This window comes from Vespa mandarinia, chromosome 12 (genome assembly GCF_050613455.1).
Source record: "Vespa mandarinia isolate Hongniang chromosome 12, ASM5061345v1, whole genome shotgun sequence".
Lineage (NCBI taxonomy): Eukaryota > Metazoa > Arthropoda > Insecta > Hymenoptera > Vespidae > Vespa > Vespa mandarinia.
Window position 1 is genome coordinate 4,540,001 of NC_140821.1, and position 26,129 is coordinate 4,566,129.

The 26,129-nt window shown below is 28.7% G+C and overlaps 3 protein-coding genes and 2 long non-coding RNA genes across 20 annotated transcripts in view; 2 read left to right on the forward strand and 3 right to left on the reverse strand.

Annotated features, from left to right (window-relative positions):
• Syp (synaptotagmin binding cytoplasmic RNA interacting protein) overlaps positions 1 to 15,876 on the reverse strand; it is a 25,987-nt gene extending 10,111 nt beyond the window's left edge. For 7 of the 13 annotated variants that reach the window (XM_085660687.1, XM_085660685.1, XM_085660684.1 and 4 more), the window contains exons 1-9: positions 11,930 to 12,072; positions 8,900 to 9,285; positions 8,472 to 8,579; positions 8,158 to 8,334; positions 5,809 to 5,944; positions 1,841 to 2,046; positions 1,569 to 1,718; positions 1,351 to 1,496; positions 1,085 to 1,200 (exon numbers count right to left, since the gene is read on the reverse strand). In XM_085660687.1, coding sequence (XP_085516813.1) covers positions 1,085 to 1,200; positions 1,351 to 1,496; positions 1,569 to 1,718; positions 1,841 to 2,046; positions 5,809 to 5,944; positions 8,158 to 8,334; positions 8,472 to 8,579; positions 8,900 to 9,283 — 1,423 coding nt within the window. In that variant the 5' untranslated portion in view covers positions 9,284 to 9,285; positions 11,930 to 12,072. Of the gene's footprint in view, positions 1 to 1,084; positions 1,201 to 1,350; positions 1,497 to 1,568; positions 1,719 to 1,840; positions 2,047 to 5,808; positions 5,945 to 6,736; positions 6,873 to 8,157; positions 8,335 to 8,471; positions 8,580 to 8,899; positions 9,286 to 9,910; positions 9,931 to 10,394; positions 10,665 to 11,929; positions 12,073 to 12,200; positions 12,428 to 15,690 lie in introns of those variants that run through there. The other 6 variants (XM_085660681.1, XM_085660682.1, XM_035883994.2 and 3 more) reach the window with 6 other exon arrangements.
• On the forward strand, positions 11,904 to 17,872 carry LOC118449460 (uncharacterized). Of its 4 annotated transcripts, none has more exons than XR_004840410.2 (2): positions 11,904 to 12,041; positions 13,378 to 13,743. It is a non-coding gene; the product is annotated as an uncharacterized LOC118449460 (long non-coding RNA). The 4 variants fall into 4 exon arrangements; XR_004840412.2 differs by lacking the exon at positions 13,378 to 13,743 and adding an exon at positions 17,437 to 17,871 and having other exon boundaries at positions 11,920 to 12,041; XR_014982834.1 differs by lacking the exon at positions 13,378 to 13,743 and adding an exon at positions 17,182 to 17,406 and having other exon boundaries at positions 11,936 to 12,041.
• Positions 14,249 to 15,058, reverse strand: LOC146872649 (uncharacterized). Its single transcript, XR_014982835.1, has 2 exons — positions 14,914 to 15,058; positions 14,249 to 14,532 (listed from the first exon to the last, which is right to left on the reverse strand). It is a non-coding gene; the product is annotated as an uncharacterized LOC146872649 (long non-coding RNA).
• Positions 17,873 to 19,888: 2,016 nt separating the features above from the next.
• On the reverse strand, positions 19,889 to 21,299 carry Mpc1 (mitochondrial pyruvate carrier). The gene is made up of 3 exons (XM_035884010.2): positions 21,006 to 21,299; positions 20,840 to 20,940; positions 19,889 to 20,280 (listed from the first exon to the last, which is right to left on the reverse strand). The coding sequence occupies exons 1-3, from the start codon at positions 21,059 to 21,061 to the stop codon at positions 20,120 to 20,122; spliced, it is 318 nt and encodes a 105-aa protein (XP_035739903.1). The 5' UTR covers positions 21,062 to 21,299; the 3' UTR covers positions 19,889 to 20,119.
• Positions 21,300 to 21,727: 428 nt separating this feature from the next.
• On the forward strand, positions 21,728 to 25,842 carry LOC118449458 (uncharacterized). The gene is made up of 12 exons (XM_035883993.2): positions 21,728 to 22,642; positions 22,751 to 22,869; positions 22,938 to 23,082; positions 23,177 to 23,306; positions 23,428 to 23,593; positions 23,663 to 23,843; positions 23,925 to 24,283; positions 24,377 to 24,533; positions 24,609 to 24,740; positions 24,842 to 24,959; positions 25,161 to 25,315; positions 25,464 to 25,842. Exons 1-12 carry the CDS (start codon positions 22,005 to 22,007, stop codon positions 25,567 to 25,569), a joined length of 2,406 nt encoding a protein of 801 aa, XP_035739886.2. The 5' UTR covers positions 21,728 to 22,004; the 3' UTR covers positions 25,570 to 25,842.
• Positions 25,843 to 26,129: the final 287 nt, after the last annotated feature.

Here is a 26,129-nt window from a genome sequence, read left to right on the forward strand (position 1 = left end):
AGCATTGTATAATTTAAGTAAACATTTTTTTTTAAATCAAATAGAGAAGTAATAATAATATAATCATAAAAATAGATAGGCTCAGACTAAATCATTATAATTGATAATGATAACATTACAATAAAATAAATTTGAATGACATAAACTAATTACATTATCTGAGCACTTTCTCACTACAACCTTATTAAATGGAAATATATTTCAATTTGGAAGTTATTTCATTGGTATAATATGAAATTACAATGGGACTAATTACACTAATTTTTCTTGTTAATTTGCTGCATGTATTAAAATTTTGAAATTTTTAATTTACTTAAAGTATCGAAAGCAATCAACCATACATTTTTCAATACATTTACTGCAGAATAAATACTATTGGAAATAATAGGAAAAGGAAAAAGTTGTGGTCGAGGAAATATATATATGTATAAATAACTTAATATTAGAAATGTTGAATAAATATTTGTCTTTCACGCATAGGAAAGAGCCTATCATGCGTGTAAAGCCAAAGGTCTGTAGTGAGATAGTGAAAAATCCCCAAAAGCATGCGGGATATTTCAATTAAATATATCATATCAAAAATATTGGTATAAATTTGTATTATTCTTTCTGAAATAAAAAATGTTATAACATTTAACACACATGTAAAAATTTTATAAAATTATTTTCTTGAGTTCTTTATCAAAGTTTTATATAATGATCTATATGTATATAATTATTATGAGAAAAAACTATTTAATTCGGATGATGTTATTGATAAAAAAATTTTCATTTGTTATATCAAACTTAGTATAAATAATATTCACACACTTGATACAACAATTCTTTTTTCAGTGCTTTGCAAACATAATAAAACAATTATTGCAATTTAAGCTTGTTGCATAGAATTTTATCAAAACATTTTTGTAAAATATTAAAGATTGTGTAATTATTTTGATAACATACATATATGTTAAACGGTAATGAGGATATTTAAGTTTTGCAGAAATACTCTTGTGTATTTTACACGTTAATAGTGAATAGATTAACACAGAAATTCTTGAAATTAATAAATAAATAATCATTGATAGCAAATAGTACTTACCATAATCGCCTCGTCCCATTTGTCCACGCATACCTGCACCAGTGCCTCTAGGACCTTGTCCAGGACCACGAACTGGCATTGGGCCTCCCATCATGCCTGGATGGGATGGAGACCCTCTATAAAGAATAAATAGAATAAATAGAATAAATAGAAACAATAAATAATAATAATAATGTTATATCTGCTTTAATAATCATATAAAATACTTTTTACTGGAATAAAATAAATATTAGAGTATAATACAAAATAAAGAAATAATATCTTACCCGCCACGACTTTGCAATGATTGCATCATTCTTCTTTCCCTTGCTCGAAGAATCTCTTCTTTCTTCTTTTTATCAGATGGAGGCTTAGCTAGTGAAATTTCTATACGCGAACCACCAATTTCTATACCATTTAACTCGTTCATTGCCTAGAACGTGATGTAATTATTTTTCATTTTTATCTTATATACCAATAATGTTAACAGAAAAATGAATATTACCTTTACAGCATTATCCCTGTCTTCAAAATGCACAAAAGCGTAGTCCTTAATTTTCTTAACTCTTTCAATTTTTCCATATTGCTCGAAACATTCTTTTAACTTTTCTTCTGAACAATCTTGCGTTAAATTTTTTACATATAACACTCGAACCTGGAAAATAATTATACATATACATCATTTCAGTTCACAAGTTGTTTAAAAAATCGCAAACAGAAACTATAAAATAACAAGATCAAAAATATCTTTTAATGTTACTACAATATTTTACATACTTTGGACATTGTTAATTCATCAGGCTCTTCCTGTGGATCAGCCCAATCAACTATGATATCACAGCCCCAGACCTTGATGCGACCAGTGCTTAGTCTTCGTTTAGCTAATGAGGCTGCTTTATGAGATTCATATTCTAGAAAGCAGAAACCTCTGTTCTTCTTTTTGTCATCTGGTGAACTGTAGATAATCACCTCGGTCAGGCCCGCTGTATGGTGAGAAATCATACAAAACGTATATAAGGTTCATATAAAAAAATAAAAAAAAATAAAAAAAAATAAAAAAAAAATAAAAAAAAATAAAAAAATAAAAAAAAAATAAAAAAAAAGTAAAAAAAAATAAAAAAGGGAAAAAAGAGAAATATAACGAAACAAATAAAACTACTCAAACGAAAAATAGAAACTGTACCAAAATACAAGGAATAGGCCGAAAATTTTATTATATTTTTGAATATAATAAAAGACGTAATTATATAAAAAGCAACATAATTTTAAAATTGCATTAAACGTCATATAAATACAAGGAATTTTATTTCTATATAAAAAAAAAGTCAATTTTAGACAAGTTTAGAATTATTTGATCTAGAATAAACGTAATTAGAGAACTTAATTGTTACAATGTAACAATATCAAATATCAACTGAAAAATTCAACAAATTTAACTAAGTTACCACATTATCTTTAAAACTCTACACTAGAAAGCTATGTAAAACATAACACCTATGAAAATATACTTTATATTGTATCATACTTTAAACTAAATAAAAAAATTTTTATCATGTAATTCCTGCTACATCATTACCTTTAGCTATAAATTAGAATTGACATTAACTTATAAAACGACATATTTTCACAATCATAGAAATACATATTTATTATTAATGTATGAGGCAAGAGAATAGTATAACAATATTATTAATATTTATGTTAGCAGATGATTATCATTATTAATATTTGGGATTTAATGGAAAATAAAATAAGAATTAAATTTACTTTACTAACCGAATTATATAAGAAAAACCTTCTTTCTAAATCATCAAAAAATTATTATATAAAGTAAATGTCCCATATCAAAATATACAAAAAATCTTAAGTGTGTACTCTGTATAAAAATTGTCAGAATAATCGTAGATATTTATAAAAAGCCATTGACTGTATATTGTGCATGAAAATGAAGACATGATTATCATTACTATTTAGTTCTTATACCATATTGATTTCCACATAATTTAGTAACATAACATTAATATGACCTACAATAACTATTTTATTAGACTTCACTTGAACTAATATTTATATTATTTCTTTTATTTTAAAAACAGAATAATTTGTGCTTTTGGTTCACGATTTGAATCTTCAGAATGTAAGAAAAAGAGCTCAAGATTTATTACAGACAATTAACTTTGTGGAAAGTTAAAGTACTCATGCGAAATAACTTGCCTAAACATGAATACGAGCAAAAGAGATGGTTAAGATACTGTTTTCATAACTGTATATATCTTGAATTTGACTACTAGTTCAATTATTGTATTATAAACTATTTTTCACAGATAAAGCCTAAAAATATTAGAAAGTTAATCTTTTCATCATTTTACTATACTAAACTCATATTGCTTTATAACACAAACACAAAGCCATAAAATTGTGGGTTGAAAAATAGCACACTAAACTGCAAAAGATGTTGTTCAATTAACTACAAAAGGAAAGATTGCAAGCTCCATATATAACCTTTCAGAATATTCTGTAGAATTTTACCACTACGTCGAAAACACCCCAAATTTTTCATCAATAACTTGTCATATTTAATTCAATACACAAATTTTAAGAACCCATGACTGATAATGCAGGTTAAATATTTTGAATGTATCATTAAGTACAAAAATGTCTTTTCATGCTATTAGAATTTTCATGCACCGCACTGATTGAATTAAATACTCAAAATGTCTACCACGCTGGAATTAAAGTCCTTCCCATATATCCCACATGTTTTACACAATGTGGCAATATTATTAAATAAAAATCAACAATCTTATCGCTAACAAATGTTGAATAATTCTCACTATGAATATACATAGATTATAGCAGAAATACAAAAATATTTATACTAACTTATATAAAAGCAAGGTATTAGTCTTTCAAAGAAATCCTGATTCAATTTAAATTCTTCAAAATAAACTATGTATTACCAAGGTGAGAACAAAATACAGCTATCCATGATAGTAGTTTTACTAAGTCTTCCTTTACTCAAATGAATTGTTAAATAGAAATTACACTTGTATGAAAGTTAAATTAATTAGTGTAACCATTTCTGCAAGATGGCTCACTTCTCCTTCCTCTCAGTTTAAAAGCTTTACTATTATTTGGATAACAAGGCACCTTACACAAATAGTTTTGTATTATATTTAAGCATAATCCTTAAAATTTTCATTGAATATCTGATATGAATGTTTATAAAATACTCCAAGCATCAATTAAATAAGCGTCAAAGTAAGATCAATGAAGATAATTAAAAGATAATATCTTATATAAGATTTTATAATAAAGATAAATTCACAGATGCCTTGCATCCATTATTTTATTATATAAAATACTTAAAAAGAAACTAATTGATAGATTCATTCCTATGCCTCATTATATTATGTTCGGCCCTTTCCTTTCATATATTATTTTTTTAGATCTCCTCTCTGTGTCCAGATTCTGAGATTTCATGCAAGATACATACTCTCGCACATACTCACACACATACGCACACCGACACACACACACGCACACGTAGAATATAATCACGAATTAAAATTATGCTTCATCAATTACTCATCTTAAAAAAAAAAAAAAAAGGAAAAATTAAGGAAAAAAAAAAAAGAAAAAAAATGTAAACCATTCATACAAACTTCAACTTGAAACCAACAACTCTGCGTTAAGGAAATAAATATAATAATCCACGATATGCAATTGTGCTCCTATGCGAAATATTGTTAAATTATTTTATAAGTGTACTGTGGATATTATGTAGGATACGATGACTGTATTATCATTTAACTAGATCTGTGAACCATACGCCATACTTTGACAAAACAATATCACATATGTCCCAAAACCAATTAAATCCCTAAACTGTACTTAAATTTTCCCAGAAAAGATAAAACAATATGAACATCATCTTTAGTAGGATTAATTATCTATATATGGGCTCTTTTTATTAAACACATACTGGATTCAGGAAATATGACTTCAATGAATTGGACTTTTATGAAAACACGAAATCTATATTTTTATATTTAAAAATTGCTAATATTTTTAAGCGACATTCATGAATGTTATGAGTGATAAAAAAAGATAGATATGACAGATAAAAAGAAAAGAAAAGAAAGAAAGAAAAAAAAAACACAACCAAAAGCATAGTCATGTGTTTAGCTAGTTATAAATAATATTTGTTTGTTGCTTTAAAAAAGAAATCAATATTTTGTAATTATTATACGACGTATTCCTATTATTTTTAGAATAATTTTGAACAGCTTCAAAAATATAAAGTTGTCTTATTCCCTTGGTTGTGGGACATTTTGTATTAAAAATTTTTTTCTCAAATATTTTATCCATATTTACAATGTATATAAGAAATGAACGATATACCAATAAAGAAATTATTAATTTCATACTTGAAGAGTTCACATTTAGCTTAAAAATAAATTTAGGTAAGTGTTATGAAGGTAGATTTTTTTACCAGCATTACCACACTGAAAAGTATATAAACCTTTCAAAATCGAATAAAAATTTAGTATTAAAAATACCGATTTGTTCAATTTTGTAATTATATAGTAATGCAAGAGGGCTAGACTTGACCCACCTGGCACCTCTGCTACGAACTGGATCAAGACAGCCAATCATTAATATATAAATATTTGTCCCTTCATCTCTCCCACAGAACTTCATTTGGTTACTGCTTGCTGATTTAAGGACAATTGTCAACTTACGTGCGTGCTTTGTAAACTCTTCGAACAAGTCATCTCGGTCTCGATTCTTTGGAATATTTCCCACAAACAAGCGGTGATTGTTATAAGATACGGTAACACCAATCTTTTTCCCTTTCCGAATCTCATAATCATTCAGCTGTAAGAATAATGTGGAAGGAGAGTGCCAATTAAGCTTGCCTTTTATAATTTCACCTGCTTATTGGCTGTCTGAATGTGGGATTTCATGAAGCGACCTTCAGGGAGATTGTACAGAGGACTAATGAAAATTTTATGGGACTACGGGATGGAAATAAATTTGAGGATTGATATTATACAGGGTGGGTGGGAGTGCCTGTCCGTTTGTTAGCGAGTCAAACGCCCCAGCGGTCCACGCAGGTCTCCCATACCCCCATGCTTGAGGCTTAGTCATGAATCACATTTGCATATTGCGAATTGCAATAACACAGCACAGCATTTTTTTTCGTCGATTCAAAGAAATTCTTAATCTAATGTATAGCTTCCACATTTTCTCTTTCCATTTCCTCGCCTCTTTTTGAACCTTCCCAAAGAGAAGGCAAAGAAGCACTATATAAGTTCGATGAAGTAACCAGATGCAGAAAGTGGGAATGAGGTGGCAGATGGATAGTAAGGTTCCGCGTGTATAGTAGGAAGCAGATAACTCATAACTCAACCTAAATATGCGAGGAAAGAAGACTTGGACCAGAGAGGTGTTACTGTTCACTAATAAACCGAGAGGCAAGGAGACTGACCAGATCTGAAGGTGCCGCAGGTTTTGTAGATCACACAGTCGCATGATCGTTTGGATGCTCCATAAGTTCCATACCATCTACAACCACTACTTAAAAGCTACCACTCTTAAGTTACAATACAGGTAGACAGGTAGGTATAGGTAGGTAGGTAGGTACACACTCCTCGAATTTCACTTTACCTGTTAATTTACCAAATTCCTCCAGGATCTCCTCTTTGCCTTTTGACTTTGGTATGTTCCCCACGAAAAGTCGTAGATTAGGAACGCTAATGTTTACTTTCAGATTCTTGCCGGGTTTTATTTCGTGATTATCGAGCTGTGGGATGAAGAAAACAGACACATGCCTAATTTTGTTCCAATGATACAATTTGAGTGGTTAAGTAATTACGACAAATGGTAGAATTTGGGAAGAATTTCAAAATGTGCAATTTAGTAAAGAAATTAACATGGCGTAGATCCATGAAAGCGAGAAAGTGGCATGCGCTTTGTCGCTCGAGTCTTCACAATATAGGAAACCGGCGTTCATGTGCTCCTGTAAACAAATTTTAAGCCTACCAATTTTTTTTTAAATTTTGTTACAAAAATTGTCACTGTCCAATGAGTTTTGACCAATTAGTAAATATACCCCTAACCAATTAGACTTCAAAAGACACAGTTTTTTTTTTTGTTCATTTTCATTTTCAGGAAGGTTCTCCACTCCCAATTTTGCCCACTGAGCAAAGAGGAGAGCTGGAAAAAGAAACTTATCCGTAGGATATAATTAATATACATTTTTCAGTGTTATTTGTATGTTGGGATAAGTTGGAAATAATTGTATACTTAAAGATGAATAAATGGTCAGGGACATATACATAAGAAACAGATATGTGGATTGTTCCTAACAAAAAAGAAGTTAAAATTTTAGATTATGTTAAATCACATGTTTGAATATACCACTACAAGGAAAATTAAGAGGTATGAAGAACACAGAACAAGCCACATAGGGATATGATAATAGTCGTTCGAAATGTTTAGTGATTTAAATAACTATATAAAAGCTACATGTGTATTAGTAATAACGCGTCAACACCTCTTTAATGTTTTATTCATTAAATATGATTACTTTTAATATAACTAAATAAATAATAGAAATAAAAAGGAAAGAATATGTAATAAAGCATTCAAATTTGATGTGATATAATGAATTATTATATATATATATATATATATATATATATATATATATAATAAAATAAATATATATATATATATTTAAAAAAAAAGAGAAAAAGAAAAAAGGAAAAAAGAATAAATATATATATGATGCATACATATGATGCACACAATATATATAAACATTTTTCAGAATTAAATAAAAGCTACTAATATGATTCATACAACAACAAATTCATAAACATTTCGAAAGAACACGTGATTTGGTAGCAATAACAATTTTGTAACATTTCTAAAAATGTTGTAAATAAGAAAGGAACAAAAAATCCAATATCCATAGCGGCATGGTATTGACTGGAGCAAAAAAAAAAAAAATAACCAATTTGTACACATTACGAACATGTACCTACACAATAGATAAGGATAATAAGGAAAAAATATAAACATACCTCACGGACAGCCAATTGAGCAGCATCCCTGTTAGTGAAAGTGATAAATGCGTATCCCCTGTTGCAACCTGACATAGGATCCATCATCAGTCTCAAATCCCAAATTTTCCCACATTTTTCGAACAATGGTATTAATTCATCTTCATACATATCTTTTGGGATTTTACCACAAAACACCTTTATAGAAATAAATATAAATTATTATATCACAAATAAATAGTGCAATATTTAAATTTTATTTATAATAAAAATCAATGCAAAGATATTTTATCTATAATTAAAACTTTTATGTTAAAGTCAAGAGAAAAACTTACTTCACAACCAGTTCCTGGAGTCGGGCCCTCCCAATTTGGTGGCGGTCCGCCATATTTTCTTTGTCCTGTTGTTACATCCAATGGATAACCAGTTCTTTCAAGTATCATCTATAATTATAATATCAATTAATGAAAAATATAATTCTATTGCAATTTTCTTTTATTAACGTTATGGCTGAATTTTGTCCACAGAGTGTAATATCTAATACTTTTTTTTATTATGCAAATTATTAATATTATATTGATTTCTTATTTAAGTTATATCAAATTAATATAGAAAAAAAAATACGAATAAATATACATCAGATTAAAGAACATTAGTTACTATGAAAATATAAACATATGCTATGTTCATCTAAAATTCTTAATTCATGTAGTATTTTGTTAAGTAATAATAGTCATTTTCAATAAGGAAAGAATTAATTTACCTTGATTTTATCCTCATCAGGTGCCTTAGATGTTGTACTTGTACCAGTACCTTGACCAGCACGACTTTTTTGCCTATATGTTTTCATTACGCCACAAAGAAATGCTGATTTGTTAGACACATGTTCTAAATTCGATTCAAGGAATTGTGTGAGTACATTTAAAGCTCCTTCAACTGGAAATTCCTTCAATGCATCCAATGCCCTTTCATCCAAATCCACATGTGCCAGTTTTCCTGTCTTGTAAATTTCATCGAGTTTGGCAGCCACTTTTTCATCTAGTCCATATTGGATTAGTTTTGTATAATCTTCTGTCCGTTCTGTATATTCCATTTCCTCCTTCGACTGCTTCTCTTCCATTTTTATTTCCCCATTTCCTTCGGCCATAGCTACAAACCAAATATTTTCAAATTAAAAAAAAAAATTGTACAAAAATCAATACATAAAATTCACAAACGAAATAATCACAAGCGGATAATATTTACAAAATAAAAGAATATGAGAATATAACTAAAATTATAAAAAAGAATATTTTTAATTTCTAATAATATAAGCATTTCTATCCATAAACTTTCAAACAAATATTTCAATTTATTGACAGAAACTATTAAATTTAATGGAAACACACACTGTATATGTAATAAAAGCTTGTAAATATTAGTACTAACACCTGTGCTGACTTTCTTTTAAAAACTTCATAATATTATTATTATTTATACAATATAAGAATACTATCAATAAATTTAAAACAAAGATTTTTCATAAATTCATTAATCATTGTTATTCTAATATATTGCTAGAAATAAAGATATAAATATAACAGAATGAAACAAAACCATCGAATATCTTCGTGATAATAATATCATTATTATATTTTTTTTTATATCTATATACTGTAACATACAATTCTTTAAATAGAAAATAAACAATTTTTTCTCATAATGCACTCCATGTATATTCAAATAGTCATAATATGTAAAAAATAATAAAAAAAATATATATATATACACTTACATGTGTATGAAAAAGGAATAAAAAGTAAGACGAAAAAACAATAACATAAAAAATAAAAAATCCATACAACACCGAAACGCGGATCGATGAACTAGAGATACACAGAATTTTCCCGCGCTAACATATAGATCGTTAGATAAGGTTTCAAAGGGTGATATATTACAATGGCGGTTATAACTTCGTTAATGGAAAAAATTCAATTTGATTTTATGAATTTTCCATCGAAAGATTCACAATTCACATAGGAATTACCGAATCATTAATTGTAAAAAAAAAATAGCATGAAAAATATGACCAATTTAATAAATAAATTCCAATCAATGCGGTCAATTCATTTCTAAGATCCTCACTATCACTAGGAAAGATAAGCGCGCACAAAATGAAACGATTATAATTTTTCATAGGCATTCGCCGGCCGGCAATGGAGCTGCATCCACACATCTCGGTGAATGCGATACACTTTTGCACACCCGATAACACTTACTTCGTTCGTCTCGGAACACAAGAATTTTTTTCTATTGCACTTTTTTAATTTCTTACAATAATATAATGGAATGTAAAAATCGTGCTTTCTCGTTATCGAAAAGTTTTACGATTTACCTTAGAAAATAAACGAATGGTTCCCCTGAGCGAGGAAATGGCGACAGACGTCAACGTGATTGCGGACTACGGGGTTCACAAAACGACGCGCAAAGATACGCTCGAACCCAGCGACATGAGGTTGGCCATTTTCTTTCGGGCGCACTCGTAAATTCTGATTGGCCCGTGCGAAAACCGTGAGAAGAGAAAAAGTTGAGCCGTACGCTCGCGAAATAACGAACCATGGGTGACGGGTAGTCGGAGAAGACGTTACTCGCTTTCAAAGCCGTGTGTGATCACATAAAGAACTGTCTAATTTCATTTTACAATTTCGATCGAAATTTTAATACGGCGCGTAAATTATTCATGTTGAAAATTGTTAATAGCATGCAACAATAATGTTATTAAAATCAATGACGAATTAATTTCTTATATATAACTTTTCTCTCTCTATCTCTCTCTTTTTTTTATCGATTATTTTTTATTATAACATTAAAATATCAAAATGCAGAAGCAGTATTATATTATCATTCATTTATTTCTTTTTCCTTCTATTAATGAGTTAGAATTGAAACGATACTTTTCAATTATTAACACGACTTATCTGCTTGCAAATGCACCAAGTTCTTTTTTCAGAAAAATGAAAAAATATATATATATATAACTCGTTTATTTTTCATTTGATAACAAATTGAAATCATTAAAAAATTTAAGATGAATACAAATACGTTCATGGTTCTGTTTCTATTTGATCAAGTACAGAAAATGGAATGAAAGTGTGCAATTCGCGTATTGTTTAACAATATTTAAGGTCAAAACAAAGATCGAAGAGATGGATAGAGAAAAATTCTAAAAATTACTAATGATTTTTTTTTTATGATGAAATCTACGAATATAATTTATATAAGTCTGCAATTATGTAAATTTGAAAGAAAAATTATTTTCAAGGAGATAGATATTGAAATATAAACATATAGGCATATATTATTGCATTATAAATTGTTACACAAAGTTATACTTTTGATAAATAATCATCATTTGAAGGAACTATTAAATGTTCTCCCTTCGAAAAACGATAATTACGAGATAGGAATTTGCCACGGTCGTCTTTCTCTTTCTCTCTCTCTCTCTTTCCTTCTCTTTTTCTTTCTCTCTCTCTCTCTCTTTCTCTCTCTCTCTGCTGCTACGACTCGCGAACGCGGGCGAGCAGAGATAAAAAAAAAAGAAAAAGACAGCATCACAAGGCGAGGATCGAACGATGCACTCCAGCACTATATAACCTCACGGAGAGACGAAAGCGCCACATATAGACAAAAAAAAAAGCAAATACGTGAGCACAGCTCTTGGCAATTGCACTCTGTTCGTTTGAAGCTGCCGATAAGGGAATAAATAATATTATGGAAAAAAAAATTAAAATCATACAATTAAAATGATGTGTACCTGTTGACGGGATTGAAACTCTTCACAATAACTAAATTTTGCAAAATGCGTGAAGCGAAGCACCAAATTAGAGAAACAGACGAACACAAAAACAGTCACGATCTTTTGCGAGGTATGAAATTCATAATTATCAAACACCACAATCGCGACGCGTTTCACGAAATATATATATTATATCGTTTAACACACTTGGACTCCTTTGTTTCACCGCGCGAATGAACGAACGTGCGTGTAGTAACCGACTAAACACAAAGTGGATGATGGTATGTACCCAAATGTGGACGTTGGTTACAGCAAATTTAGTTCTTGTAGGCACTTGCGAAATTCTGATAATATTGTAACGGAGATGGTAAATGGAGTTGTAAGGCCCGGGCGCAGAGAGTTTTGATATCGTGTAGTGCCTACATAGCCGTAATGCATAAATTGGACTGCCTCGCCGATGGAGCGATGCAGTGGTGCAAGCCCCACAAAACCAAACCAGTTTGCTTGCTTGCTTGCTCGGTTGCTTGCGAGTTGCGCCCCAATCCAATCCGATTCAACCTCTTACCTCTCTCTTCGCGGCACAGACGAGCCCCGCCTTAGAGGCCAGGGCCGTCGCTACCTTTTTACGATCCCTACATATTAAATATCGATCGTGCTCCAACCATTTCCAACATTTTTTTCAACTAAATATTCACAAAGCATATCGTTAACGTTTACAGCGTTAAGATATCAAGTTAAATCTTTCCAATATGCTTATCTTAACCTAACTTTTCTTCTTTTTTTTTTCTTTCTTTTTTTTTTCTAATAACATTTATCACCGACAAAAAATTGTTACGATCAAAAGAAAGATTAAATATTCATATCATCTTATAAGTATATATGAAAAGTTTACAAATTGGACACGATCGGACAGTAAATAGATATTCTTAACGTACATAGTAGACAGATACTTTAGTTTGCATTTCGTAATGTATTCCGCGAGACGATTTGCTTCGTCGATAATACTTCGGTGAGCACGTTGACCCTTTTCGCGCGAATCGCGAAAGATCGTGTCTTCGACGTGATATATGTACGTATTTACGTATGTAGGGGGGAAAAAAAGGCAAGCTATAAAATTCTCTCGCCTTGTTATCTCGTAAAATGAAAAATATATATTCATCATCAATGCTACACAAAATGATTTGCGAAGGCATAATTAATATTCAACGTTGAAAGAGATTCATATTACGAACGGTTAAGGGAAAAAAAAAGGAAAAAAGAAAAAAAAAAAAAAAAAAAAAGAAAAGAATTCGTCGGTGAATCTTCGTTCGTCGTATCTAAAAAGTATAAAATATTCTTTGTGGTTACGTCTAGCTCATAAATCGTCGTCGTTTAATATGAATTCTCTTTTCGTGCGTGTATGTGTGTGTTTTGAATAAGCGCGTTAACCTAATACAACGCATACTGCCTTTTCGAAAATGTGGCAGGTGAAAATAAGACAATGAGGTAAGCTCCCCCGCGGTTCAAGGAACGAACGGGGCACACGTTCGAAGGGCAAAATCTACTTTCGACGAAACTGCAGCCGGAGCAAGGTCAAAGGAGACACGCGTAGTACGATCGCGCGAACGGTTTTCTCTCGTGGGCTACGTTAAGGTGCGTTTGGACTCGTTCGACGACCGTGCAGTATATGAGAGAGGAGGCATGCATCGTTGGCCCAGGCCCGTAGCCGGGACCTTTAAGCGGAAGAGGTTATACACGCGTCTACCGCCGAGGGGCTTCGCGGTTTTAACAGAAAATGACGCTCGCTGTTTTATGTATATATGTACATATATATGTTATATATATGTATAGATTTGAAGAATATCTTACAATTTTATCTTTTTAATATATATATATATATTCAAATTGAAATATCATTTAGAAATTATATCAATTGAAAAACGAAAAAAAATTAACTTGTCTGTTCTTGAATTATAAGTTGATAACATATATATATATATTATATATTATATATATTATATATTATATATTATATATTATATATTATATATATATATATTGAAAGATAAAAAATAAAAATGAAAATTGATATTCGTGCTGGATTTATTTTCGTTAGTATCCCAGAAAATGAATTCTAGCTAGTTAGTTACGCAATCTGAGAGTGCACGTACGTATGCAGTGACTAATATTTTATGCGCATCAATGTATGTATATATGTATGTTGCATGTATATGTACTTTTTTTTCTATTGAAAAGATTATTCTGTTCTAGTATTTAAAAATGATTCGAAATATACATATATATATATATATATATATATATATATATATCTATATTAATATCTATTATGTAGTCTAAAGAAATATTCGATGAAACTTTCGAAACAACTTTATTATCGCGAATAATATTAGATATAATGTCAGAACGTTTGCAAAATTCTTTTGTTATTTATAACCTGTTATTTCACAATCGATGAATAGTTATTAAAAAGTTCAATGAAAAAATGAAAATGTCCTTGAATTAAAATTAACTTTTACATTAAGGTAAAAGATCGATGTCATTGATAAATACTGGATGTTAGGTTCTTTCCATATGCGAAGAAGGGTTCGAAGCTAACCTTCGTCCAGTTTCGGCTACTTGACCTACATACATCGTTCCTACGTTTTTATAAGAAAATTCTATCACATTATTTTTTGTCTTTAATTAAAAGATAAAAAATCGATCGAAATCAATTTTTCTTTTCTTCTTTATTTTTTCTTTTTTTTTTTTTTTTTTTTTTTTTTCTTTTTCCTTTATAAACGATCGAATTATTTCTTTCAACTTGCAATTTCGTTTGCAATTCTTGTAATATTTCATTATTTTCTCTTTAAATTTCTTCTAATTTTTGATTAATAATTATGATTAAACGATTTTATAAAAATATTTTACTAAAATATTGTACTATAAAGGTGGTACAAAAGAAGAAAAGAAAGAAAAGGAAATTAAAATATAATCAAATGTATATATCGAAGGTTTGATATAACCTGTATTCGAATGGCGTCGATTTTTGTCATGCAACATCTTGCAAACGACATTACGCGTAACTCTTTGAACGCTGCATCGGGCGTATGTACAAAATAGCATGTTGCCTGCCACATGTTGCGCATTCCTTGAACAAGCCCCGGTGAACACAACCGCCTCTAAGTGCGATACGAAAGAACGCTTAGCGCAAATAAAAAAAAGAAAAGAAAATAAAAAAGAAGACGAAAAAAATATTAAATAATTATTACTATAATTAGAAATTACAAAACTCAATTCAAAAAAAAATCAATTCAAAAACGATATAAATTAAAAATTTATCGTTTAACGAACGATAACTTCTTGTCTACTGCAAAGAAAAAAAAGTTATTCCCCATCTAATAGATTAATTCTATAGATCTTTCGTTCGAAATTAACAAACGTTTAACGAACTTCGTGCGAGGTCAAAGATTAAAAAAAAAAAAAAGAAAGAAAGAAAGAAAGAAGTTTCATCGAATGTATTATAAAAGGAAACAATTTCTAAGAAGAGTTAAAACAATTCACTTATCGAATCTACAATATATTTTCTTGGTAAGTTCATTATCGAGAGAAATATACGTAATGAATAAAGAAAGATAATATTTTTTTTTTCCCTTCTTCTTTTCTTTTTCCCGATAAAAAACGTTTTATTACTTTATCAAAATTATATTGGCTATATGACGTTCGCAATTTTTCGTCGCGATCTATCTCGCGTTTATAATTCTAAGGAGTTAAGAACAGGGCACAAGGGTCAAGGCACGTACCTGAAAGCAACCGTAGGCCGTCCGTCTGGTCGAGTCGTGCACTCGCGTCTCACCGTGGATGAAGAGGAGGGAAAGAGACGGACGGGAGTGCTCGCACGCTCGTTCGTTCGTTTCGTTCGTTCGTTCGTTCGTTCGTTCGTTCGTTCGCTCGCAGAAACCTGTTCCCTCGGAGCTTTTCTACTTTCCTGTCGATTATTTTTATCTTCCAAATCGTATTGGTCGTTCTGCCGGAAGCAGCAAACCACCCTAGAAACTATCGAAGGTTTTTCAAGACAAAAATTGTTCCTTTTTTTTTTAAGAAACCTTAACATATATCATCGTCTTCCTTTCTTTCTTTTCGTCTATATACCTATCTATCTATCTATCTATCTATATATCTATCTAGCTTTCTCTTTTTTACTCGTTCGTTTCGTCGTTCATCTCCACCTACACGTCCATCCGTTTACTCGTTCGCTAATTCGCTCGCTAATTTAGTCGCTTACTCGCTCTCGCTTATCCACCCACTCTGTCTGTTCTATTCGTCTCTCTCCCTTCATATCTCTCTCTCTCTCTCTCTCTCTCTCTCTTTCTCTCTTTCTCTTTCTCTTTCTCCGTCTTTCTCTTGTTCGTTCTTTCTTTCTCTCTCTTTCCTTTCCCCACTCCTTCTATACCTCATCGTTCCTTCTTCTTTTCTGTTTCCCCTTTTCTCTCTTGCACACTGTGTTGCTTGTCTGTCTGTCTGTCTGCCTATATGTCTGTATGTCTGTCTGTATGTCTGTCTCCCAGCGACGTGTAGACAATGCACTTTTTGCCTGACCCTCGCGTTATTGTTATTTGAGGTTGAAATTTAAGTGGTCGTGTACATACCTACGATTTGAAAAATCTTGTTTCTTCGATCTTTTCTAGCTTGTTTTTTCTTTTTCTTTTTCTTTTCTTTCTTTTCCTTCTTTTCTTTCTTTTTTTCTTTTTTTCTTTTACTTTTTCTTTTTCTTTTAAATGGCTGAACCTTTTGTGATTTTTTTTAAATTAGTAGAAGTATCCAAGCGACGAATAAAAAAAATAAAAGATTATCTTAGCGAAATCAAAAATGAATAAAATGTTGACATTCGATGAGAAATTGTCACACTAATTACGTTCACGTACGTATAACAAATTATCGAAATGAATCAAAACTTTCGATCAATTTAAATACATCCTCAGTTATCGATAAAATTTCCATTTTGATATTAATAATATCGTTTTTGAAACTTTTACATTTTTTTTAATCGCAAATTTAATATCCTTCATGCTATTTAATAATCTCTTATCTAGTGTAATTAATAATCTGTTATCTATTGTAGTTAAAGAAATTTCTTAATCCTTTTTTTTTTAGCTTATATTCGAAAGTTATAAAAAAAAGACATGGATAAATATGAGACAATTTCATAGAATAAAATATAATAATGAGTTTATTAAAATTAAGTTGAAAAAAAAAATATATATATATATGTATATTTTTTTTTTTCCTTTTAGGTAGACATTTTGTAGTACCATATTCAAGGTATTTGTTCACACGACGCGATATTATTTTGCATATTGCTCGTCGAACGTCGAGATGTAAAAAACTCGTATAGATATACATATATATATATATTTTTTTTTTCTTTTTCTTTTCTTAACACAATAAAAATATACGTCTTGGCGAGAAATATGATCGGTGGCGATGCAGCTTAATGATCATTCGCACCCTCGTTTCCCACGTTAGTGTATCGAGATTCTCGAATACAGGCGGGAAAGACCGGGCACAAGAAAGATTTTCTCAGGATCTTTCGAGCAGACATGAACGGACATTTACAGGATGGACCCCCAGCAAGTTTGTCTCCTCGACTTGGAAACTTGTTTGGCTATGAGAAATTCTCCTTTTTTTACGGATAAACAGGGGTGAATCCCGTATTGCGACAATAATGCCCCTTCGTCGCTAGAAGAATATTCGTATGCTCGGGAAGCTGCACCTATAGGGGGTCGTTGGACTATAAGACGAACGTATCTATTATCATAATAAAGGCCACCTAAATGTTATGTCGTATTAAGTTATAGCTTTGTTTTTTCTATTTTCTATGAGAACGCAATAAGTATCACTGTTTTCACGAATGATAACATTTTCGTTTTTATATATCTTACGTAATCACATTAATATTAACTAATTATCGTTTATTTTCATTTATTATAAATTATTATTGGATAAAAAGTTATACTGTGTAAAATATTAATAAAATATTAATAACAGTTAATAATATTAGTAAAATATTAATAACAGTTAACAAGCAATAATATTTTTCACATGATGCTAAATCAGTTAATAGAATTGTTTTTTAAAAGAAATTTAATTTTCTATATGTACTTATGATGAATTAATGTATATGATGTTTTGCCAAGCGAACAATAATCTTGATATTTTTGATATTTGTATATATATATAGACACATGCACACAATAAATTATATATATATTATATTATTTTATATATATTATTTATATTATTAATATATATCTATATTTTTATATTCTATAGAAAATTTTTTAAATGTAAAAATTTTTACTTATGAAAAATCAATTACAATTATCAATTAATTTAAATATAAAATATATTATAAGTGAAAAATTATTTTTTAAATCTTTATAAAATATCTTTATAAAATATATATATATATATCTTTTGAAGAAAAAGTTATTTTTACTTTTGAAGTAAAGAAAAGATTAAAATTTTGTATGTATCATATAAAAATAAGAATTTATAAAGAAAAAAAAATAAATATTTGTATAATTTTAACAATATATTAGTTATTCCGTATACTTCTGTTCTGTAAAAGAACACAGTCAAGCATTAAGGTATAAAAGGATTAGATCCCTCTACTGAAGGGAGAATTTCATCTTCAAAGGTACACTTCATTCTAATGAGTGAGGGATACATGGGATACCCTAGCAAGATAGTAAACCTGAACTTGAGTCAGTGGTCACTTCTGTATTGCGAATATAACGGCAAAGAAAAGGAATAAGTAATTACCTATGCATCCAGATTTTTTAGGCTAGGTAGCTCAAAGAAGAAACTGGACTTCAAGCAAACGTATCTAACTGTGTGAAATACATGGGCAGTGAATATACGTGTATGAGAAACAGAATGTGAGATAGTTTGAACAGAGAACCAGTTCGATGATAGAGGAGGGAGACAAAGATCATATTTAATATCGAGACATTTACAATGGTACGATATATTTCATTGCAAACTAAATTTCAACTATGGAGCAACATACTTGGTGACAAATTTTACATATTCACACGCAGACACAAGCGTATATTCTAAATATAGTGAAATTAATGACAAATAAAAGAAAACAATCATAAAAATAAATGTTAACATAATTACAATAAATGGAGTTAATAAAAAGCATAATAAATTTACTAATAATCTTACCAATCTTGATAACTTGAATTATGTGAAGATCATGAATTTCTTGAAAAATAATCTTGATCATTGTTTTATCATAATGAAATCTTTGAAACTAATTGATATGTTAGTAAAAGTTTTTCTTCGTTATATAAGAAAATCGAATATTGCAAAATATATAGAAATCATAATCTGATACACAATTAACGATAATATATCTAATACAATGCGATCTTTTTCTATTGCTTCAATGCTTTACTTAGAAATATTCACACGAACTATGGCACGTATCGTTATACGGAATTAAAACAATGAAACAAAATTATATGAGTCTAGAATCTCGTTGTCTTTTAAAATAGTACCACATATAAAAAATTATCAAAGTTAATATGATCTGTAGGGTAAGAAATACAGATAAATATAAGGACAAGAAAGACAACATCACATATAAATTTTGAAAACATTACTTATAATTTTTAAGTAATTGTGAGTCTGCGCACACATTGATGTGCGAATACTGTGATTGTGATACTCGAAAAAAATCATACATATTTATAAATATATTCTATACAAATGACTATCTTCTTATAGTATAGTTTAATGGTCATATATAAAAGTGAATTATCCATTATGAAGACAGTTATAGAAATTTGTTTTAAAAATAAATATTATTGATTTTGACATGAATTAAACCATAAAATCAAATTATTGTTTGTTTGATTATATGAATAACGATATAATTATTTTATCAATTGATCAATCATAGTTGATAGAATTATCTTAATGTGCAAAATATAAAAATATTAAACATTTTTATTTTTGTTTGTACATAATAATTATGATACATGTTCGTAAGAAACACATTATATCAATTATCTACATTTATTAGGTATAACAGAATATTCCTTTTATATACAGATATTTAAATTAACAAATACCTATCAGTATACTATAATATTTTAAAATATTAAACTGTAAGTTTTTTGAACGATTGTTTTCTTTGGCAGTTGGGATATTCATTATTCTTTATTGTTCTGGCTTTTTATCTAGATAATGATATTTTATAAATCTACAACCTTGAGTAATTTGTGCTCCTTCGTTGACAAAGTGGCAAGCAAAAAGTAGCATATTGCGTGGCTGCACTCTGATTGCAAATCTCATAAATGCTGCTGAATATACACATAAAGCTAAAAAAGATTAGTATTAAAGTCTAAAAATTTATAAGAAATATCATTCTCCCTATAAAATTTTTAAGAGTAAATAATGTTAAATATAAAACGATAATAGTATAGAAAACCAATAAAAGTGTGATTAAAAAATACCATAAAAAGATGAAATATCTGTAAAATTAAATATCTTATGAACTATATCAGACAATTATTAGTAAGTAATATCTTTTTGTACAAACATTTGTATAGTTAATTATGTGAATAGTTAACTATAAATATTTAGATTATTATAAAGATTTCTGGTAATATAAAGAATTAGAGCAATAATTATGATAACAATAATAGGAAACTTTTTTATTAAAAAGATAGAGAAAAAATAGAGATATCTAAAATAGATATTATAAATCTGTATTTTTTCATGTAATTCTTATAGAAAATGTTTAATAAATTGACTTATTTAATTGTATTATTTCATTATTCGTTATAATATCAAAAGGTGATATTTATATTCTATATATGAAAACATAACCTATACGATACTATGAAAATATGTATTATGTGAATGTATAATACTAACCGATAGTCATTTTACCACTAATAAATTTTGGATCTTTTTTTATATCTGCAATAGTAGCAATTGGAATACCCCAATTTGCAATTGGTCCCCAAAAATGTGTACTAAAACAAAAAAGAACCACCGATTTAATTATAAAATAAGAAGAATGAGAGTGCATATTACTTGCCTCAGGAAATAATCTCGAGTTTCTTTACTGGAAACAAGTTTTCTTATACGATTCATTTTTTTACAGAGTAATTTTTTCAGAGTATTAAGTACTATTCGTAAGTATAATGAAATAAAATAGATAGTAAAATCTTTACACGTTCTTAAAAATACGCAATTACACTGATCGTAAGCAACAGGAAATGAATTTTCTTATACTATCGAATGATGTCTTCGGTAATAAATACCATTGACAATTTTGCAATTGCATAATCAATTTTTAAATAAATTTTTCAAGGCATGCGATGTACTATATTTTTTCTTTTATATCGAAGATTTCTTTGATTGGTCTTAAAATCACGCGATCAGTAATTAAGGTGAGCGCGATATTCAAATTTGAATAAAAACTTAAAAAGATTTTCAATCTTTTTCAATAAATAAAAAGAGTTTTATTTTTTGATTATTAAGTAAATAATTGTAACAAATTTATATTAAATTTTTATATTTTTCCATATTTAAAGATTTAATATAAGTTGCTGATTTGTATTACTTATTATATGGCTAATAATGATATGAAATAGTATAGTTATCTCAGTAGATTTTATTTATATATTATATTAAGTTAAATTGAGAGGAAAAAAACCTTGATTTTTATATAACATAAAATGAGAAAAAATAATAAAAAATTTGACCATTAGGGAGCGTGGATAAAAGCGATATCAGCGCACCTATAAGAAATGTAAATACAGAATTCTTTTTCTGTTAGTTTGGTATCATTGAAAAATGCCATGCGTTATGTGTTTGGAATTGGAAAACGCCCATGGTTTTAGCGTCATTATTAGTATTGGGTGTATTTATAATAATTAATAACGGAGCGTAAATTAAACACATAAATATAAGTGAAATCAATCAAAAAAGTAACTTTAAAGTATTTACACAAAACAAAAGCTTTATTTAATATGGAAGTTAACGTGTAAACAGTGCATTTATATCAAATAGAAGAATTAAAATTATCTAAAAGATGATTTCTTATATTCGTCTAACGTTAGTGATCATTTGCCTTCTATTGGGCGTTGTTGGTCAATATGAATGGCAATTGAGAGATTCATTTGATGAAATTCGATTCAAAATGGATAAAGTTAATGCTGATAACTGCCCTATACAATATCTTGGTGATCTATATTTACCAGAGGATTCTGTTTCGCATTTGCCAGATATAAAGGATATTAATATTAATCCAGTATTTCCAAATAGAACAGCTCTGTTACATTTACATAATATGGCATTGAGCAGATCTTTCTTTTGGAGTTATATACTTCAATCTCGATTTATAAGACCAGCTATTAATGATACTTATGATCCAGGAATGATGTATTACATATTATCTACGGTTGCTGATGTATCTGCTAATCCATATATAAATGCTTCTGCTATCTATTTTGCACCAAATATGTCATATTCTCCATCCTATAGAGGATTCTTTAATAAAACAATGCCAAGGTTTGCACCAAGAACATTCAGAGCTGATGATTTTAATGATCCTATACATCTTGAAAGAATATCTACTCGTAATACATTTACTGTACAAGATCTTGGTGCATTTCCTACTGATACTCTTAGCAAAGATTATACAACAGATTACTATAGGATAAATGAATGGTAAATATTTTTTATAACACATTTTAGTAATATATTAGAGAAAAAAGTTATCTTGTTCATTATGTAAATTACATTATTCTTATATTAATTCTTTGAATTATATATTAGGTACAGAAAATGGTTACCTGATAATGTAGAGAAAAGACACGATACTAAAGCTACTTATCAAGTTGAAATTCGTTATGCTAATAATACTAATGAAACTTTTACATTCCATGGACCTCCAGGTAAAAAATATATCTATTAAATTAAAATGTGTATTATTACATCATATTTTATGTATATATTTTTATAGGTGCTGATGAATATCCTGGACCTGTGAAATGGACTAGACCTTACTTTGATTGTGAAAGATCCAATCGTTGGCTTGTAGCTGCTGTAGTACCAGTTGCAGATGTGTACCCACGACATACAGGATTTAGGCATATTGAATATCCAACGTGAGTTTTTTATAATCCTATTTTAATATTACATAATATTCTAATGCTATATTATTCTTATTATCTTTAATTAATGAATAAATAATAAATTTAGATATACTGCTGTGTCTGTATTGGAAATGGATTTTGATAGAATAGATATAAATCAATGTCCAAAAGGTAAAGGAAATAATGGACCAAATAGATTTGCAAATACTACGCGATGTAAAATAGAAACTACAGAGGTAATTTATTTCCGTATAATTATAAATTATAGTATTGTGTTGACTATACTTTTATATAGCATTTATTTATTTGTACAAAAGTAAACTTGTTAATTAATAAATTAATATGATCTATTTTTAGTGTGAACCATTGCATGGGTGGGGATTTCGAAGAGGGGGATATCAATGTAGATGCAAGCCAGGTTATAGATTACCAACCGTTGTACGTCGACCATATCTTGGAGAAATTATTGAAAGAGCAACACAAGAACAATATTATAATGGATTTGATTGTAGCAAAATAGGATGTATGTTATTAGTGTGTAATTTATATAATTAGATGAGTTGAAATCATGTCTTTATTTGCTTTGTTGCAGGGATTCAAAAAATGCCAGTACAATGGTATAAGGCAAAGTATTATATTAGAGAGAGATACCTCGAGCAGTATTATCAATATAGGAACCTTACAACAGGCCCTGACAATTTAAACTCGGAGAAAATAAATATTGATCAAACTTTAAAATTCATTTCTAATATAAATGCGAGAACATGTAAAAAGTATATTTCTTATTTATAATTTTTAAAAAATATTATATATTGATATATAACAATGAATGATATATTATTAATTGTAATTAGGTATTCGGCACAAGATTTAGTCTTGGATGGTGATATAGGTTATGGAGCAGAAGAGTTTTTCGAAAATGAAGCAAAAATGGCGACCCGACTTGCTAATTTTATTAGTGCATTTCTTCAAATATCTGATTCACATGAAGTTTATTCTGGTAAAAGAGTGGCCGATAAACCTCTTACGGAAGATCAAATGATAGGTGAAACACTAGCTTTAATTCTTGGAGATACCAAAATCTGGTCTGCAGGAACATTTTGGGATAGAAATAAATTTACTAATAGAACATTTTTTGCACCGTTTGCTTATAAAACTGAACTGAATACACGGAAGTTTAAACTCGAAGACTTAGCTAGATTAAATGACACAGGTAAGCCATTAAAATTGTTATGTAATTACGTTTTGTTATTACTTGTATTATGTGAATGATATCTATTTTTTATATATATATATATATTTACAGATGAAGTTTACACTAGAAAGAATTATTTTCAATTTTTGAAACAAAGATGGGCAGCAAATTTTGATGATTTGGAGAAATTCTACATGAAAATAAAAATTAGATATAATGAAACAGGTGAATATCTTAAAAAGTATGAACACTACCCAAATCATTATCGGTAAGTATTATTGATAAACTAATTCCATATGAATCAATTTAGTTTATTTAATAATAATCCGAATGAATCATATAGAGCAGCAAATCTGAATCATGGTTACTGGACAGTTCCATACTTTGATTGCAATGGTAAAGTGAAAAAATGGTTAATTACTTATGCATCTCCATTCTTCGGTTGGGATAGCCTAAGAGAAAAATTAGAATTTAAGTAAGTAATCTCAAGTCAGTTTGTTTTCATTTAAAATATTAATATAAAATATTTTATGTGTGATTAAATAAAATAGTATTACATTAAAATAATATTTACAGGGGTGTGGTTGCCGTTTCTATGGATTTACTTCAATTGGATATTAATCAATGTGATGATAAATTTTACCGTCCAAATGCATTTAAAGATACACATAAATGTCATAAGAAAACATCATATGTAAGTTTATATATTATGCTATAAGAAAAAATGATTATAAATTAATGCTGCGCGCGCGTGTGTGTGTGTGCACACATCTGATTATGCAGTTAGATAATAGGAAGTTTCTTTGGTATATCTAATTTATCTGAAATTAAATGGCCTATTTATAATACGAAACAAGTGCTTTAGATATGTTTCTATTAATGGATCATATTACAGTGTGTACCCATTCTTGGCAGAGGTTTTGAAACTGGTGGATATAAATGTGAATGTAAACAAGGCTTTGAATACCCTTTTGAAGACTATATTACATATTATGATGGGCAGCTAGTAGAGGCAGAGTTTAGTAATATTGTCAATGACGAAGAAACAAGGTAACGGCATTAATAATTTATTACATTTCTGATATTAAAATAATTTATCTATTACTAATACCACTAAGTTTATTAGTTTAATTCGAATGATTTTTTTTACTTAATTTAAGAATAAAACAGTTATAAATAAGATTAAATGTATTCACAGGTACGATATGTTCAAATGCCGTATAGCTGGTGCATCTTCAATCCAAGCAAGTTGGGTTATAATTCTATCATTACTAATAGCGATTAATCCATTGCTTAGGAGATAAATATAAGATCTTGTCAGATTTATATTATGTAAAATTGTTTTCCATTAGTAATATGACTTATGTTAGATGAGTATTTTCATATGCCGTCCATATTTTTATGTTTAGTCTTTTTAAAGAATTATTAATAATTATAGATACTTATCATATTGCCGTCCATAAATTTTAAGAAATTTCTAATATAAAATATTTTATATGAATCTATTCAAATTTATCACTCTTTTAAAAGAATCTTATTGAATACTGTTAAAGAAATTTTACAAATTTCTTCTCAATTTAATGAAATTATATATTATATGTGAACCTTGTATGTACTTTTTTTTATAAAGTTTAAGTGCCTTCTTAATATATCAAATATTGATCAAATAAATTTTGTACCAAAAATAGTATTAGAATTTTAAAAACTTTATAAATTTTATATAAAGACAAATAAATGTTATTTATGATTTATCAATATGGCATTTTTAATTATTTCTTTTTTTTTTATACAATAAATACAAATTACTAAATAAAATTACTAAATGTATTTATCAGAGATTAAAAGTGAAAAATGATTTTTGAAA